Raw genomic sequence first — 16,491 nt, 5'->3', positions numbered from 1 at the left:
AACACTAAATTAGAAGGAATTTGGAAAAAGTGGAAAATATATATTGCCCTGAAGCGCCCTTATTTTGTTTAAACATGATAACTCATCTCTGTGTTTTTATTCTATTCATTTATTTTAAATACTGAACATACCATGTTTTATTTTGTTGTTGCTGTTGTTGCTTTTAGAATGTAATAAAAAATAGAAAAAATAGTTAACTCTGTAAACATACAGATGAAGGTGGTTGTATGATCGTCTCTAGTGAAACCAAATAAACAAAATGTTTAAAAAGGCAACAAAAACAAAACAATCATATAAAATAGTGATAAATTACAAAAATGATTCAAATTCTATAGAACACAAAGGAAAAAAAAATGCAGGGATAAAATAAGATAAAAAGCAATGAATAAAACTTAAAATTAAGACTGTAATGTTGAATGTAAGTAAGCTGCACTGAAGTGAGTATCAGCAATTAAAAGGTAGATGTGGTGCATGTGTTTCTGATCTTGGATACAGCTCAGCCTAAGTTTTATCTTAATCTCCCCAAGGGCCACTACAAATCTCTTGGTTATCAAAAATTATAAAATTGCTTTAGAAGACAAAAGCTTTCAAAATCTCCCATTAATCTTGTCAAATAGTCCAGTTAATTATCTAAAACAACACTATCCTTCTCCAAACACTTAATTATGAAAAGTGTGTTTACATCTTTCATGAGTGCAGCTGCATTCATTATTTTTACAGGTGAAACATGTCAAAATCTGACAAACTCCATTTTCTTCAGCTGTTGTCGCCTGGCTCGCGCCACCTCATTGGCTACAAAGAAATGTGACGGCGTTACGTCACTTCCGGCTGTGAGCTGCATGATGGCGGTGTCCGTGACAGTGTAGCACATTGACTACGCTTCGGGGTGCACAGTTTATCCTCTCACTAAACCACTCTGGGGACATTTTTCAACAGATGACCTCAACCGGAGTCCTCGTCACAGAATATTTAATGAAGTAAATCGCAGGTAAACAGCTTTTTTACGCTCATTTAGCTTCTTGTTGCTAATGTTGCCTGTTTATGACGAGCAGCTAACGGTTAGCTAAGTGTTTAGGCAAGGTTAGAGGACACCGATGCTGCTCTTTGCACATTATTTACTGCATTAGCTCTCGCCATTACTAAAATTAACCGAAATTCATGTCCATCTTCATGTTTCAGATCATGGCGCTCCACAGATTGTCCTTCAGACTACGGCAAACGGTGAGATCCCTGTTTAACAGCAGGTTTATGGGAGAAGCTGCAGACACATGTGCATGAAGAAATAGTCCCTTTTTAGATATGCTTTTGACCCGGCTCAGCTGCCTGGTTCACAAGGCATAAAGGCAAGAAAAAACGTGAATTGATGTTCGTTGTGGTGAACCATAGACTGCACAGTCCATGTGTTAAATTCTTGCAAAACAAAGAGTTGTACTGTTTTTAGAGTATGCATCACATGATCTCAAAATATACATTGTGTGTTGATTGGTAGCAGGTTAATGTAGATGCCAATAAATAAACATGCTAAAACAATCTTTTGCTAAGCGGAGGTATAAGAAAATGTTGAGACACTTGAGTATAGCAATATTATGTTTTTCAATTTTTGATGTAGGCAAATGTTTTGATGCTGTGATGTTGGATGTTACAGATTGTGATTAATTCAAATGCAGATCCCACTGTTGTTGTTTTTTTACATATCATAGTGTGTTTTTTATGTTATGAAGGTGCCCCTAACATAAGATAAAAAAAAAAAACAGCAATATATCACCTTACTTAAGTATGTCCATATAGTGTATTTTATACCATGGTCTGGGTGAATAACTGATACTGATGGGATGCAGAGACACCTTTTATAAACTAATAATGGGCCCCTACTTAGTTCTAGTGAAACTGTCTGTGCACTGCTCTAAATTAATCCTAGTAGATATATGTAGAATATTCTTCCTTCTTATTTCTGTGCAAATAGACCATGGTATAGGCAGAATAATGCCCAACAACGTGTCCGTTATCAGTGTTTTATGGCAGACACAGAGGCCTTTAAAAATGCATGATTCCTTACACGTTGAATCATAACTCCTGAATTATGATATGTACGATATCCCCAGATTCTAGCCAATACACTGCCCTATTTCTAATTGTTTAAAGAACTGCATGGGTGAAGTAGCCTACCTAGGTTTACAGTATATCAAAATAAAATTTGCATTGTTTCAGCAGCAAAGAAGACAGTACAAAACAACGAGCATCAGTAAAAAACAAAGCAATTAGTGAACAGTAGGAAAAAAACCCAAAATATAATATATAGAAAGACCGAATGGCTGAATTCACATTATTGCATGTAGTAAGGGCAGATATAGCAGAGTTTAGTATAAACTGATGATTGATAGTGACAGTGATGATTGTCAGTTTTGCTATCTGTGAACGGCTGGGAGCAGTAAAGTCTGACAGAAGCAGAAGGGAAAACTTAAGTTAGTTCTCCTGATCTGACACTGAAATACATATTAGATTATGTTGTATTTATTGTAATCTTTGAGTTAACCTTTTCTTTAAAATATTGGCCGGATATCCAAGTCTAGTAAAGTAGACAGATGAACGTGGATTGCAGTACATGTTTATATACCTGGCTCGGGTTTGTAGAAAAGAAGGTGTATCGTTCATTCTGATATAATACATTTTGACCCATATCAATACAGCACCATGTGTTCTGTTTGGGTTATTTTTTGTTTTCTCTCATTGTAAATGCTGTCTTGTGAGCCCACGTAGCCTTGGCACTTTGGGATGTATATGACACTTTAATTAAAGCATTAAGTTTTTTAAACTTCTGCAGGTAACACATGTGAGGTCCGTTCACACCAGTGCATGTGGGCAGCAGCAGGAGGCTGTGGCTGTAGAGTCAGAACCTCAGCCCTTCTCCGTTTTTAGAGCGCAGGAGAATGATCCGGTAAGCACATCTGACTTTACAGGTGCAAATGTAGTTGTCATGCTAACTTGCTGTAACTTGTTGCAGCGGAATTGTGTTTGTATAAGTGTACAGTTGTATGATTTCTTCTGGCGAGCTCACTTTTTGTCTCCCTCCAGGCGTGTCAATCAGAGAATCATATCGGGCAGTATTACACGCTGCCCTCTGCACACATCCGTACTCTGTTCCCTCACACCCTACCATGGCGCTATCAACAACAGGTATGTCTATGACTGAATGCACATGACTTTGATGACATTTTGTGACGGGTTTTAATGTCTACCATGACTTCAAACTGTTTTTTTAGGTGAAGACGTTTAATGAAGCCTGTATGATGGTGAGGCAGCCGGCTCTAGAGGTCATCTCCTGCCTGAAGAAAGCCGACTACAGCCAACCTCCTGTGCGATATTTATTCTGTATCCTTAACAACACAATCTCACACACACACACAGATAAACACACTGTCCTTCTCTACGCCTCTGAATAAACCTGTTATTAACTTTAACATGCTGTTCAGATGGGTTGAAGGGCAGTGGGAAGACAATGTCTCTCTGTCACGCAGTCCACTTCTGCTACACACAGGGATGGCTGGTGCTGCATGTTCCTGACGGTGAGACAAGCACAGTCACACGAGTGGCTGCACGGAAAGTGTCAACAGTAACCCTCATGCATCTCCTGTGTTTATTCGATACAGCTCACCTGTGGGTGAAGAACTGTAGGGAGCTGCTGCCCTCGTCCTACAACAGCGCTCGCTTTGATCAGCCGTTACAAGCCACTGAATGGTTACGCAGCTTCAGAACAACCAACCAGCACCTTCTTTCGAAGGTAAATGATTTTTCACAGTGTGGTTTTTAGGAACATCGGACTGAAGTTTTGCAATATTAACTTGATAACTCTTGAGTACACACAGTAAAAATCAAGGTGTGTGGAGTATAACACACTTTGTCATGTTATTAAAAATAATTTAGATCTTAAATGAACCTTGGCTACATCTTTACAGTGGTTTAGGTCAAATGCTGCATCGTGCATCTGCACAGTGATACTATTTGCAGGTGTAGTTTGGTTAAAAAAAGTCCCTACATAAAACTGTTCACAAGAAGGTCTGTGGATTGTTTTAAGTGACCGTCATGATTTCTGGAAAGATACATTGCTGTTGAGTTTTTCAAATGTATTTTTTGGCACTTTGAGCACCACATTTCGAGTGCTATCTAGTTCCATTGGACTTGAGAGAAGGCAGACATTTCTACGACCGATCTTGCTTACACTCGGCAACTCACATCAGAACAATGTAGACTGATAAACAGCACCAAAGATTAGAAGAAAAACACGAGTTTTTGATTATAGGGTGAATTTTCCCTTTAAATACTTAATCATCTAAAAAGGATTATGAATGGAAAAGTGCCGTGCAATATCTTCATCAGAATACTGTCTTACATAGAATATGGTAGGTTTGAAATATGAATGTATTTCATTTGCATTATGAAGCAAATATTAAGCTTAATGTTGAAAAAACACCCAGTGCATGAATTAAAATGAGGACCCAGCCCATATAAACATGTTCAGTGAACTGTGAAACTGTAATGTGTGTCTTATGTGTGGCTTTATCTCAGATAAAGATAAAGCAGCGCTATGTGTGGACTAAGAGAGAGTTCACTGAGGAGGGAAGTCTGCTCGGAGAGCTGGTGGATCAGGTGAGTCCTAACTGACTCTTTTGGCTCGGAGTATTTATTTGCGTCCATTGTACGTGTGGTTTATCTCTCCCTCTGAGACATTTTCATCAGTTTGTTGTATTTTCTATCTGTTACCTTTTTCTTTCCACCACTCCCCTACCAATTTCCCCACAGGGGGTCATTAAAGTTTCATCTTTCACCTTGCCTGTGCTTTGTGGTGATCAATAACCAATGAACTGAGCACGGGGATGGATCAGCACAATACTTTTGTAGCACTCTCACTGACAAAGGCAGTAGAAAGAGCAGTAGATTTATGTTCAGCCTGTGAATTTTTTACATTTTCCAATCAGTCATGTTGCTCTGTATCATTTGCTTTATAATAAGGAAAATGTTTTCGTGCTGTCCAGTTTTGTCGGACTCGTCATACAAATACATTTGTGGTCACTGCTGGTGTTACTGTGAGCTCGCTGTAGGCTGTAATTAGATCTGATATTAATAGCCGGCCTTCTGACAGCACATTATTAAACAAAAGAAATCAAATCACTTTCAAACCTCCAGCTGAGGCGTCTGTATTGAAGTGATGGATTTTTTCAGGCTTAAAACTGAAGAAATGGTGCATGAAATTACTGTTTGCTCCGACACTTGAACATAACTCCACTGTTCAGATTTCAACTAGCAGAGTTTTGTGTTGTTACGATATTTTCTTTTTTTATTGCGTACATTCCACTCCCCAAAACCTCGCACCTACATTACCCACAATACAACTTAGTTCAGCCAGAGATTCAGGTGTTTTATGTTTGCGACGCTGTTTATTACGACTTTTTTCTCATATGCAGTAGTCTTGCGTTGCCAGATCTATCTCCGCAGCCTACATTGTCATCCTGCTTTAAACCCAGGATGCAGCATTGTTGCCCTTGCAAAAAAACGGTCAGGGGAACTTATTTTGATGGAACATTTTCATGAGGGGTGGACAGCTCTAAATACAAGTTTAAGCAAGTACCGGGATGCATAGTGACTTGATCGTTCAAACCACGTGCGGAGGTGGTCTGGGATGCATCTGACCACTTATGTTTTGTATTGTAAACCCTAATGTGTACTGATGAATCCCTGACAAGGACTAAGTCATCAGTGCGGGGTGTGGTGGTTGTTTTGGTGATATTTTATGTCAAGTTGGACGAAGAGTACCATCCACTATTTTGCCCTCTGGAAGGACACGTGTTGAATTCTGCTGACACTTGTCTCCAGCTGTACTGACACAAGTGCTGACTTGATTAGCGAGCATGCTACAAAACAGCTAGCACAAATATTGACCTAATAACTGCATTGGGCAACTTGAGGTGTGTGTTAGGCACATGTGTGAACAGCAATCTGTCTTGTATGTTCACTTATGTTGAGATTGCCGAAATGCATGTTAATACCAGGGCTGAACAGGGCCAAAGTCACAGCGGCGAAAAAATGAGGTGCATTAACGCAAACTGGCTGTGTCAGAACGTGGATCAACATCTGGCATGAAGGTCCTGCAAGACGGAGTCTGGGCTTCTCAGAAAAGCATTCACAATTTGTTTTATTCGTTGCAGATCTTTCCACAATTCACAGAAACATCACAGCAGCATGCCTGCTTTGTTACTGCATACTGTCTTACTGCAAAATCCAAATCTTTGTCCAAACTTGCTGTAAGAGCCACTTTATCACATATTTTATTATTGGTAAATAATGTCAGTGTTAGTGTGTGACATATATACGCTTTGATATTCAAGTTTTTTCAACAGTTTCTGTGTATTTTAATGGGGTATAATGGTAGGCTAAACTAAAGTCATGTTTATATTTTCATTACTTATATTATTTCTGTTAGAATGAAGGCTATTTTATTTACTATAGTTATGGTCTCGTAAGGCAGTTTAATGCCAATGACAAAAGAGGATAGGATGACGTCATGCTAGAAGACGACGAGAAATCTGTGTAGGTGTGGATCGATGTAAGTTTTTGACCGTGCTTTATTACCGTGTGGGAACGTGTTGTACCGTTTTATGCGGGATAAGAATAGGACATCAGGTCAGTAGTGGACCAGATGAGATGTGATTATGGAAGGACTTTGCCTGCTGTATTTTTTCTGTAATTTTCCGCATTCCAAAATAAACTTTGTTGAAGTTTTTTTCCTGCTTCACGTGAGTACTTGGATTGTACAAAATGGAGCTGGAACCTGAGTCAAAACCGAGACACTTTGCAGATAAAGTGGCCTAGGAACTATGGTATGTTGAAATGGTCACTATACTTTCCATTTTCAGCCTGTAGGTTTTTAGGTTGGAGGTTGTTGTTCTTGTTTACCATAGCGATGGGGATTTTTAAAGCGGTAACAAGCAGATAGTGGAAGGGAGGGAGAATCCCAGTCTAAATGGCTGGCCAATGGCAGGCATACAGCCACAGTTTGCATCCGCTGAGTCAGACTAAATGTGCAGAACTACTCTCCGAGACCCGTCAACAGACTTGGAAATGTAAAATCGATGGTGTTGCCCTTAAATTGTATATAATTTCCCTTCATAAGACAGCGTCATCAGGGGTCTGATGTTGTTTCTTCTGCCGCAGGGTATATCTCGTGTGAAGAGCAGCAGCGATGTGGTGGGGGCGGTGATGAAGGAGCTGAGGCTGCAGAGCGGGCAGCCGGAGTCAATCTTCCGCTTGGCCGTGGCTGTGGATGGTGTCAACGCCCTGTGGGGAAGATCCACCATCAAGAAGGAGGATAGGAGCCATGTGAGGAAGCACATTCACAATCCTGTCAAGCCTCATACTTGTCTTTCTGCTTCTCTCTCAGTTTCCGCTGATAGGAAGTCTTACGTGTCTCTCTTTCTTATCATCATCAGGTGGATCCAGAGGAGCTGACTTTGATTTATAACCTGAGGAAGCTGATGACGAGCGACTGGGTGAGAGGAACGCGCTCAAGGCGATGACCACAGCTGCATGAGAACATTATTTCTTTTCCATTAACATTCACTCTTTTCGTCTTAGACTGGAGGCGCCATCATCACCACTCTGTCTCAGACGGGGTCTCTCTACACTTCAAAATCTCAGTACTTGCCGCAAGAGCTGCTGGGAGAGGTCAGAGATCATTTCGTTGTACTTTGTAATCTGTAGCACTTGTCCTCCAGCTCTGACAGCAGATTAGTCTTTCCTTCTCTTCCACAACTTGGGTCATTAGCCGGAAAATTGCAAACCTGGCCTCGGGACTCCAAACCTTAGGACTCGTGCAGAAGTTTAAGATTTAAGTAAAGCGATACACACAAGACACAATGGTTATGCTTTGTTGTTGCTTCGCGGTGAGCATCTTGTCTTTTTGTTTTCTCTGAGCAACAAAACATACAAATAGTGCTGAGCAGAAATTGAGTCATTCTTGAATCTTCAACTCTTGTACCTGTTTGCAGAGTCTAAGCCCAGACACACCAAAGCAACATCATAGGAGTCATGGCAACTACGGCAAACTGTTGTGTTGCCTCGCGTCGCCTGTCTTGGAAAAAAAGTTGCACATGAACACACCGTAAAGCCTACAGCCAAGGGCCAAAGAGCACATATGTGAGAGAATCTGCATAACAGTAATATTGAGGGCAATATTGAGATATATATCATATCGAGATATGAGAGTATATATCAGTTATTGAATATTGTTATATTGTGATATGGAATAAATAAGTTTCCTGATTTTAAATGTTGCATTACAAAAAGGTGATGTGCTTTTCTGAACTTATCAGACACTTCTACTTGTTTTAACATTTGCCTTTACCCACTTAGTCATTATATCCACATCGCTAATGATTATTGATCAAAAATGGATTTGTGTTAAAAGTACTGATAGTCAAAGAGGGATGTTGGTAAAAAACAAATTTTAATGTTTTAATTCTGTCTCCCAATTCTAGCATTAATGAAGTGCTTTTGAGGAGATTTAAAAATATAGAGACACATGTCTTGTATGGAGATATAGCCTAAAAATATCACAATGTAATTTTTAGCCGGTATTGCCCAGCCAGAATAACAGCAGGCGGCAGTAATCTGTATTCATCATACAAAAAGAGAAACGGGAAGACCAACAGGATGGATTCAAGATTCTAGTTAACCAGTTAGCACATTAACAACACAAGCCAGCGTTTAAAGAACAACTGTGTGCTTATGGACAGAAAATAAACAATTCAGAACCGTGTCTGCTAAAGAGCTCAGTGGCTAAAAAATAATCGTACCTAATATAACAAGTTAATTTCGATCTCATGCGCTCTTGACTTTAGCCGTTCTTTCTTCCTTCCTGTACGCGAGCTGAACTACCAATCTGAGAGATTTAATTCACCATCAGGCTTTGCCAGGTCCAGCGCTGATTCAACGTGCTGAATGGGCTGAAAAGTATCCGGCCAAGGCCGATTAGTGCCAACGGTACAAGACACACTAGAACTGCCAGAACGAGGGCAACGGATGTTTGCACTGTGTGGTTGTGTTGCTGCAGTGGTTTTGATGTCATTTATGTCCGTTATATTTATCCAACGTCTGCATATCTTAAGATCAATTTCCTAATGGAACTATAAATCCATCATTGTCATCCACCTCTTCCATTTATGCTGCAACGATTGAACCGTAAAACTCAAAGTAGGGTCATATAACACTCTTGTCTCACCAAATTAAAAAAAAAGTTGATTTTATAATTGTATAATATTAATCATTTAGTCTTGTGGTCTTGACCGCTGACCAGCTGGCCTTGACTCCAAACTCTCTTTTTTTTAACAGGTTGATTCATATTTTAAAATATGCATTATATTTGCATTTATTTAACCTACTGCATAAAAAGATGCATGTGAATTGTTTCTCCCATTTCAACATTTAGATTATAAAAATATCTCTGTTTGAATATTGTAACTGAGCCTGTGGTGCATTATTTATGATGATGAGCATGTCTATTCTTCAGTAAGGTGTTAAAAGTAATTGTTCGTGATATTTTCTTGTCTGAACATGCTCAACGGAACAACAGGGGTCTGGTTAAACACTCCTCACAAAGACAAATTTGATGGTCAGTACACTGACTTCCTGTCTGTGTTTTGCTCATCAGAGGGGGTTCGACAGCATGGACCCTTTCGTCCCGGTGTCGGTGCCATACTACAGCGAGAAGGAGTTTGAGAGCTGTTACCTCTACTATTTGGATCGCCAGTGGCTGCAGCATCCACAGAGTGAGTGATGATACTGTGGATGATTTTCTTTATTTACCAAAAAAGACATTTAAGTGAAGCTTATTTATTAACTTTAATTTCTTACTTTTTCCTCATTAGGTCGAACAGAGGAAGGAAAGAAGGAACTTGTATTTTTGAGCAACAGAAATCCAGCATTGTTGGACAGAATATGTAGCTTCCTATGAAGATACAGAAAGACTTGGATCACACACACACACACACACACACAAATATCAGTGTCCTAATAATACATAAAAATACAAACTTACATGTCTATAATATCTGTAAATTATGATGCATGTGTGTAACTTTGATAATAAAATGTCAAATAAAGTTTTAAAAAATGATTATTTTTTTCAATGTATATTGCACATTTATTTAAATCCACTGTAAAGAACTGTTCTGGCTTATTTACGAATGTCAACTGAATGTTTAATTACAGTCTACAGTCTACTTAATATTTAGAAGAAAGCCAGGTAGATGACTTGTAAAAAGATAGAAACACATTAAGCATTTTCATCTGCAGCGATGGATTACTGAGCCAGTCTAACAGGCACAGGCCCAGGGGCCCGAAGTGCCGGGACCCCCCAGCCCTCACCTGCTCAAATTGACATAAAACAGACCAGGAAGAGACGAAAAGACAACAAAGAGATGCAAAGGAACTGTTAAGAGACACAAAATAACTACAGAAGGGGCGAAACAATCAAAAAGAGACCTAAAATGACCTCAATGAGACACAAAGTAATCACAAAAGGGCCAAAATGATTCAAAAATGAATGAAATTTACTTCAGACACAAAATGACCAAAGAAGACAGAAAATGACCCCAAGGAGACAAACTAACCACAAAAGGGGGCAAAACAACCAAAACCATACACCAAATAACTGCGAAGAGACATCAAACGTCCAAAAGACAGTGACCTTAAACCCCTCCCACAAAATTACCTCAGAGACACAAAACAACCAAAGACGTCAGAACATGACTTCTAAGAGACACAAAATAATCATAAAATGGGGCAAAATAACCACAATGAGACACAAGACAACTAAAATGACACATAATGACTACAACAAAAGCACAGAAACAAACTGGCACAAAGCCAGTTTCCTGACTCTTCATAGGAGAGGAGGTGGGGGCTCTACGTGTTTGTGCCCAGGGGCCTGTTGTCTCATAATCCGGCCATGATATCGCCATGGGAATCTGACATTATATTATCTTCAATTTTCTGATGAGTAATTGAAATGGGAAACTGGTATGCAGAAACGAGAAAAGCTTATTTTGAACCCATATTTGAGAGGTGACATGTTTTAGTTTGACAAAACTTGTACTGCTTGTATAAAGAAAATTGATAACGTTATTGTGATATGTTATAAAGCCCTGTTGAATGCTTTGAAAACATAAAACTAACCTTGAGAGGGACCAGAGCAGCATTAAGGTGTTTTTCTGTCTTTGTTTGGTGGTGCAGCGCCACCTGGCTGCAGCTCGGATCATTGCAGGGTTGCTCATGTGACAGTTCATAAAGTCACATGACTGGCCAAAACGCCCAGATTTGATCGAGGAAACGCTGGTATGGCAGATTGCACGACGCTAAGGTGACGGTCAGGTGTGAATAGTTGTTAAATTAACCCTCAGGACATGCCATAGTTTGTGTCAGGATCCTCTGAGGTGAGAAAGTGTTCAGTTAAGCGCTCTGAATGACATGACAATACAATGTGTGTGTGAGTCAGCTAAATGAATGGAGCTGTTTGGGTCTTTGTTTACTTGTATGTTAAGAGTTAAAAATTGCTGCCTGACACGAATTTGAATTTGCAGCTCTGTGGTCTTTGTTTCTGGATAAAATGGCGATGTTACTGCCATCACCTGCACTCCTGGCCCTTGTTTTCCTCACAGCACAAGTGACACCCTCTACAGGTAACAACACAGGCTGCACATGGATCTTCTTTGTTGCTTGCATGTGAAGTTAACTCTTAGAAACCTGAACAAATTGGTTCGGCTTCTTTAAAAAAAAAAAAAAAAAAAAAAGACAGGGGGAAAACAACGAGCAAAGACATGGCTGCAAAATCTTCCCAAAAATAGTAAAATAAAGTTACAAAAAAAGAAAGATACATGAAAGATAAGCATTATTTTTTTTAATTAAATCAAAGACAAACAAGAAAATGTTGGGAAAAAAAAATCCTGAAAATAAAATACATATGTGTGTTTGTGCATGTATATATTTTTAAACTTTTACTTTTAAACAGTATTATTTACTATTTACATTTAAACATTATTATTACTAAGCACTTTGTATTTTATTTTATTTCAGACACTTTGTATTTTAATTTATTTTATTTTTGCTTATTTTATATTCTGTTGAGTTCTTTTTTGCTACTGTTTCTGGAGCAATCTGGCACAATAATTTCCTTCGGGATTAGTAAAGTACTATCTTGTTTTATCTTATATATAAGTATTATAACAATAAATACAGCTTTCTGGACATTCTTGTCTATATTTGGATAGAATTTTCTAATAATCCTCCCAATAATCCAACTTAATTTTAAGGTAATTTTCTTGTCACCTTTTACTAATTTCTTCAAATTTATGGGACGTGTCTTGCCAAATTGCCTTTTTTCCCATGTTTTAGAAAGAAATCAATTTGCTAAGGTTTCAAAGGGGCAAATAGTTTGTGAAAGGTTTCAAAGGGTTAAACTTTTGTACTTCACCAATACAGACAGAAAATCATGTTTTTATGACTTCTTCTCCCTCCAGGAAGCTATAAATGTGTTGCCAGAGACTTTGGGCATGACTCTGTGGTCTGTGAGTGTAACTCAACTTACTGTGACAGTGTTGGGTCGGCCAGGTTGCCTGGTCTAGGTCGCTACTCCTCCTACCTGACCACGAAGGCCGGCAGCAGACTGGAGGCCGGCTGGGGTCGTGTCAAGGAGAACGGCAGCGGGGCAGGTGAGGGATGATGTGAGTTTTTTTCTGGGATGTGTGCGACGTTGGAGCATGTGCAAGAGTATATCTTTTGTTCATATCTAGAAATTTACAGACACCAAGTCATACTTTTTGACAGTCAGACGTAAGTCTCAAATCAAAAAGCGCTCGAGAAGTAACATTAACAAAAAACTGTTTCAGCCAATAAGGATAATAAAAATGAATGCATTAAAAGATAAGTTGATATCTGAAATCCCTCAGAGTTTGTTTAACATTGTGAAATGGTATATAATAATGTAAAAAAGTATAAATTTGCTGTCTGATATATAAAACAAAAAGGGGACAAAGATTTATGTTTCTTTCAGGCCTCAAGTTGAGTATTGTTGCATACCAGAAGTACCAGAAGATCAGAGGGTTCGGTGGAGCCATGACAGACGCTGCAGCCATCAACATCCTGTCTCTTTCTGCTGATGCTCAGGACCGGCTGCTGGAAGAGTACTTCTCCAAAATAGGTACGCATATCAAAAAAAAACCACCTGAAATTCTCCACGCTCTGTGTACCAGTAGGTCAATGAATCAGAAAAACATACTGTGACTTTGAATTCCAGGAATAAGCTATACATTCATTATTCTTGTTTCTATTTTTTGCACGTAAAAACACATAGCAGCCAGTGTCTTCCACATAGCAACGATGGTGTTGCTTCAACACAATGAAAAATACATTTCACACTTTCTGTGAGAGGTGTCTATATGTGCAGGTTACTTTGTTTCCCACATTAATGGACTCTACATTATCCAGCATCACTTATGCCAGTTGTGTTAGAGCTGGGGTTTTATGGTTTAAAACATGATCATTATATTTATTAGCATATTTCTGAACATTTAAAGGTCCAGTGTGTAGAATTTTGGGGCATCTATTGGCAGAAATGATACATAAAATTCATAATTCATCTGAAAATACAAACCTTTGTGTTTGTGTGACCTTAGAATGAGTCGTTTATATCTACATACGGAGCGGGTTTTCTCCATGGTTGTTTTTAAAGGATACAGCCGTGGAGGCGGGGCCCCGTGCTTTCCCATGAGAGCTGCTTATTGGTACATGAAGCCAAAAAAGCTCTTTTCCAGGTGTAGAATACCCAAATCTACGGGCCTGTGAGGCTTGAGCATTAGAGACTTACAGCGGCCCGAGAAGGTGACTTCTTTAGTGCAGTGACTGACTTCCAGTTTGAACATTTGTCTAAAAAATGTCTAAAAAATGCGGCTCTTTTAAACTTTCTAAACGTTGTCGAGCTAGATGGCTTAAATCTAGATAGTGAAATTTGTCATTTCGTGGGGGTTTTGATGCTCACAAAAAATTATCAACTGATTTATAGACGTCTCTTTGCCAATTTAAGTCAATGGACCCCACGGCATCACGTGACGGACCTGGATGGTTTAAATCCACTTTTTTCCACTATGTGAAATTTGCATCAGATACCAGCTCACTACCTGGGGCTCGGTTCTCTCACACAGAGTCCACCATGTTGTTCTACAGTAGCCCTGAATGGACAAAACAAGCACTGGCGGTAGATGGAGCTATTTGCATTTTTCATGTGTGTCTGTGTCTCCGGCAGGTATCGGCTACAACGTGGTGCGTGTGCCCATGGCCAGCTGCGACTTCTCCACCCGTCTGTACACGTACGCCGACACACCTGGAGACTACAACCTCGACAATTTCACACTGGCACCTGAGGACGTCAACATGAAGGTCTCTGTCTTTCCCTAATCTCTCTCTCTCTTTCACACACACACACACACACACATACACAAACACACACACACACACACACACGTGTCCATCGCTCTATAACTTTAATCTCTCCTCCTCTTCCTCCTCTTAGATCCCTCTCCTTCAGCGTGCTCAGGCATTGTCTCCTCGCCCTCTGTCTCTGCTGGCCAGCGCCTGGAGCGCCCCTGCCTGGATGAAAACTAACGGTGCTCTCATAGGAAAGGGCTCCCTGAAAGGTCAGCCTGGGGGCAAGGAGCACAAAACCTGGGCTCAGTACTACATCAGGTGATATGCGGGGCTTTACCTTAATGCGACGTGACATGTTGGTAATGCGCGACACAAGGGGAACTTAATCTGATGGTCGCTTTCTGTCTTTCCTCTCAGGTTCCTAGAGGAATACGCTAAATATAACTTGACCTTCTGGGCTTTGACCACTGGGAATGAGCCCTCTGCAGGGCAGATGGCAAACTACAGGTACCTCTTTTCACATTATACAGTATTACACAGAATCAACCGTCATCCCGGCTCCCTAATTTCACAGCAGACTGAATAGTGTCTTTCTGCAGTTTCCAGGCTCTTGGCTTCACTCCTGAGGAGCAGAGGGACTGGGTGGCTCTGGACCTGGGCCCTGCCCTGCACGCTTCTTCACACCCACGCACACACGTCCTCATCCTGGATGACAACCGCCTGCTGCTGCCGCACTGGGCCAAAGTGGTGAGTCCAAGGATGGAGAGACAGCGGGTGAAGTCATGTTATACCTGAGGATGCACTGATGATGCAGGCAAGAAATGAAGAGTTCAAACATAAAGTAGATGAACCGATGCTAAAATCAATTCTGCCACATGTGTAGGATGTGTAGAGAATCAAAACCTGAAGGCAAGTTTTAAAACAAACCGTTTTAAACAAGAATTTAAAAATACTAGGATTATAAAAATATAAATATACCTTGAATTAAAAAAAAAACTAATTAGGACAGGGGTTGAGAAGAACAATAACAAGAGCTACCACAGTCATGGAAAACCTGGAAAAGTCATTTTTTAAGCTTGTAAAAGTAAGCGTAAGCGTGAGATTGTAACAGTAATCATTTGTGTTTAATCTAACCATGACAACCGTAACGAGCTCTAAAATGCACCAATGAGACATTTTGTTTTATCATCACATACATTTTTTCATTTTCTTCCCGAGCCCCCTCTCTCCCTTCATGTGTGTCAGCCAGCTGAGATTATGTTTAAAGAGAGTTTGTTTGAAGAATGACAGGCAAGTGGGGCAAGATGTATTATTGGTCCTTGAAAAATCATGGAAAAGTTGTGAGATTTTTTTCATGAAAATATGTGGGAAGCCTGACCGAAAAACAAAAATGATATCATGTACAGTGCAAAATATGACGCCAACAAAAACTCTTAACATGATAACTTAAGATCTGATATATTATACAATAAAAGATACTGTAGATTTAACACAATACATAAGATAAGTGTTTGGTTGCTAGAGGAAAGTTAATATAATCCTTGTAAGATACCTTTCACTCTGCAGTGAAGCAGCTCCAGGAATCAAGGACTCTGCTTTACTATATAGACTGGAAGATATGAAAAGAACTTTAGCATACTGTCTTCTATACTTGCAATAATCACAGATGTATTGGGAACAATGTTTTGATACAGACCTTCATCATGTTTAACAGGTTAAATGATCCAAATGACCATTCATGTCACACTACAGACTAATGTGGCTCATTTAATAAAGAATCATTCATACTAATCACATCAAGGCTTAGAGATAAATTCACAGAAACATAAAACAAAATGCACATTATATGTAGCTTTTATTTTATTTTTTTTATTATTTTTTTTTTCAATATCTGAAAAAAAGATGAGATGAGAATGAACAGTTTTTTATGAAACGGTTTCTTCAATATGAGTCTAAAATAGACAGCAGTCAGAAAAGTCACAGAAAAAACATAATGTGCTCCTAAGATGCTCTCTCCTTTTG

The 16,491-nt window shown here is 39.4% G+C and overlaps 2 protein-coding genes across 2 annotated transcripts in view; both read left to right on the top strand.

Moving 5' to 3' along the window:
• Nucleotides 1-836: 836 nt before the first annotated feature.
• dap3 (death associated protein 3) lies at nt 837-10,121 on the top strand. Its single transcript, XM_042490811.1, has 13 exons — nt 837-988; nt 1,180-1,221; nt 2,822-2,935; nt 3,073-3,174; nt 3,261-3,369; nt 3,471-3,563; nt 3,648-3,778; nt 4,564-4,644; nt 7,207-7,371; nt 7,482-7,541; nt 7,627-7,716; nt 9,701-9,818; nt 9,918-10,121. The coding sequence occupies exons 2-13, from the start codon at nt 1,183-1,185 to the stop codon at nt 10,001-10,003; spliced, it is 1,188 nt and encodes a 395-aa protein (XP_042346745.1). The 5' UTR covers nt 837-988; nt 1,180-1,182; the 3' UTR covers nt 10,004-10,121.
• Nucleotides 10,122-11,361: 1,240 nt separating this feature from the next.
• gba (glucosidase, beta, acid) overlaps nt 11,362-16,491 on the top strand; it is a 10,818-nt gene continuing 5,688 nt past the window's right edge. The window contains exons 1-8 of the mRNA XM_042490263.1: nt 11,362-11,483; nt 11,631-11,729; nt 12,567-12,758; nt 13,100-13,246; nt 14,348-14,481; nt 14,615-14,787; nt 14,887-14,976; nt 15,069-15,216. Of these exons, the coding sequence (XP_042346197.1) occupies nt 11,657-11,729; nt 12,567-12,758; nt 13,100-13,246; nt 14,348-14,481; nt 14,615-14,787; nt 14,887-14,976; nt 15,069-15,216 (957 nt within the window). The 5' untranslated portion in view covers nt 11,362-11,483; nt 11,631-11,656. The remainder of the gene's footprint in view (nt 11,484-11,630; nt 11,730-12,566; nt 12,759-13,099; nt 13,247-14,347; nt 14,482-14,614; nt 14,788-14,886; nt 14,977-15,068; nt 15,217-16,491) is intronic.

The sequence above is a fragment of the Plectropomus leopardus genome, chromosome 7 (assembly GCF_008729295.1).
Source record: "Plectropomus leopardus isolate mb chromosome 7, YSFRI_Pleo_2.0, whole genome shotgun sequence".
Taxonomy (NCBI): domain Eukaryota; kingdom Metazoa; phylum Chordata; class Actinopteri; order Perciformes; family Serranidae; genus Plectropomus; species Plectropomus leopardus.
This window is presented reverse-complemented; position numbering and strand designations above follow the sequence as displayed.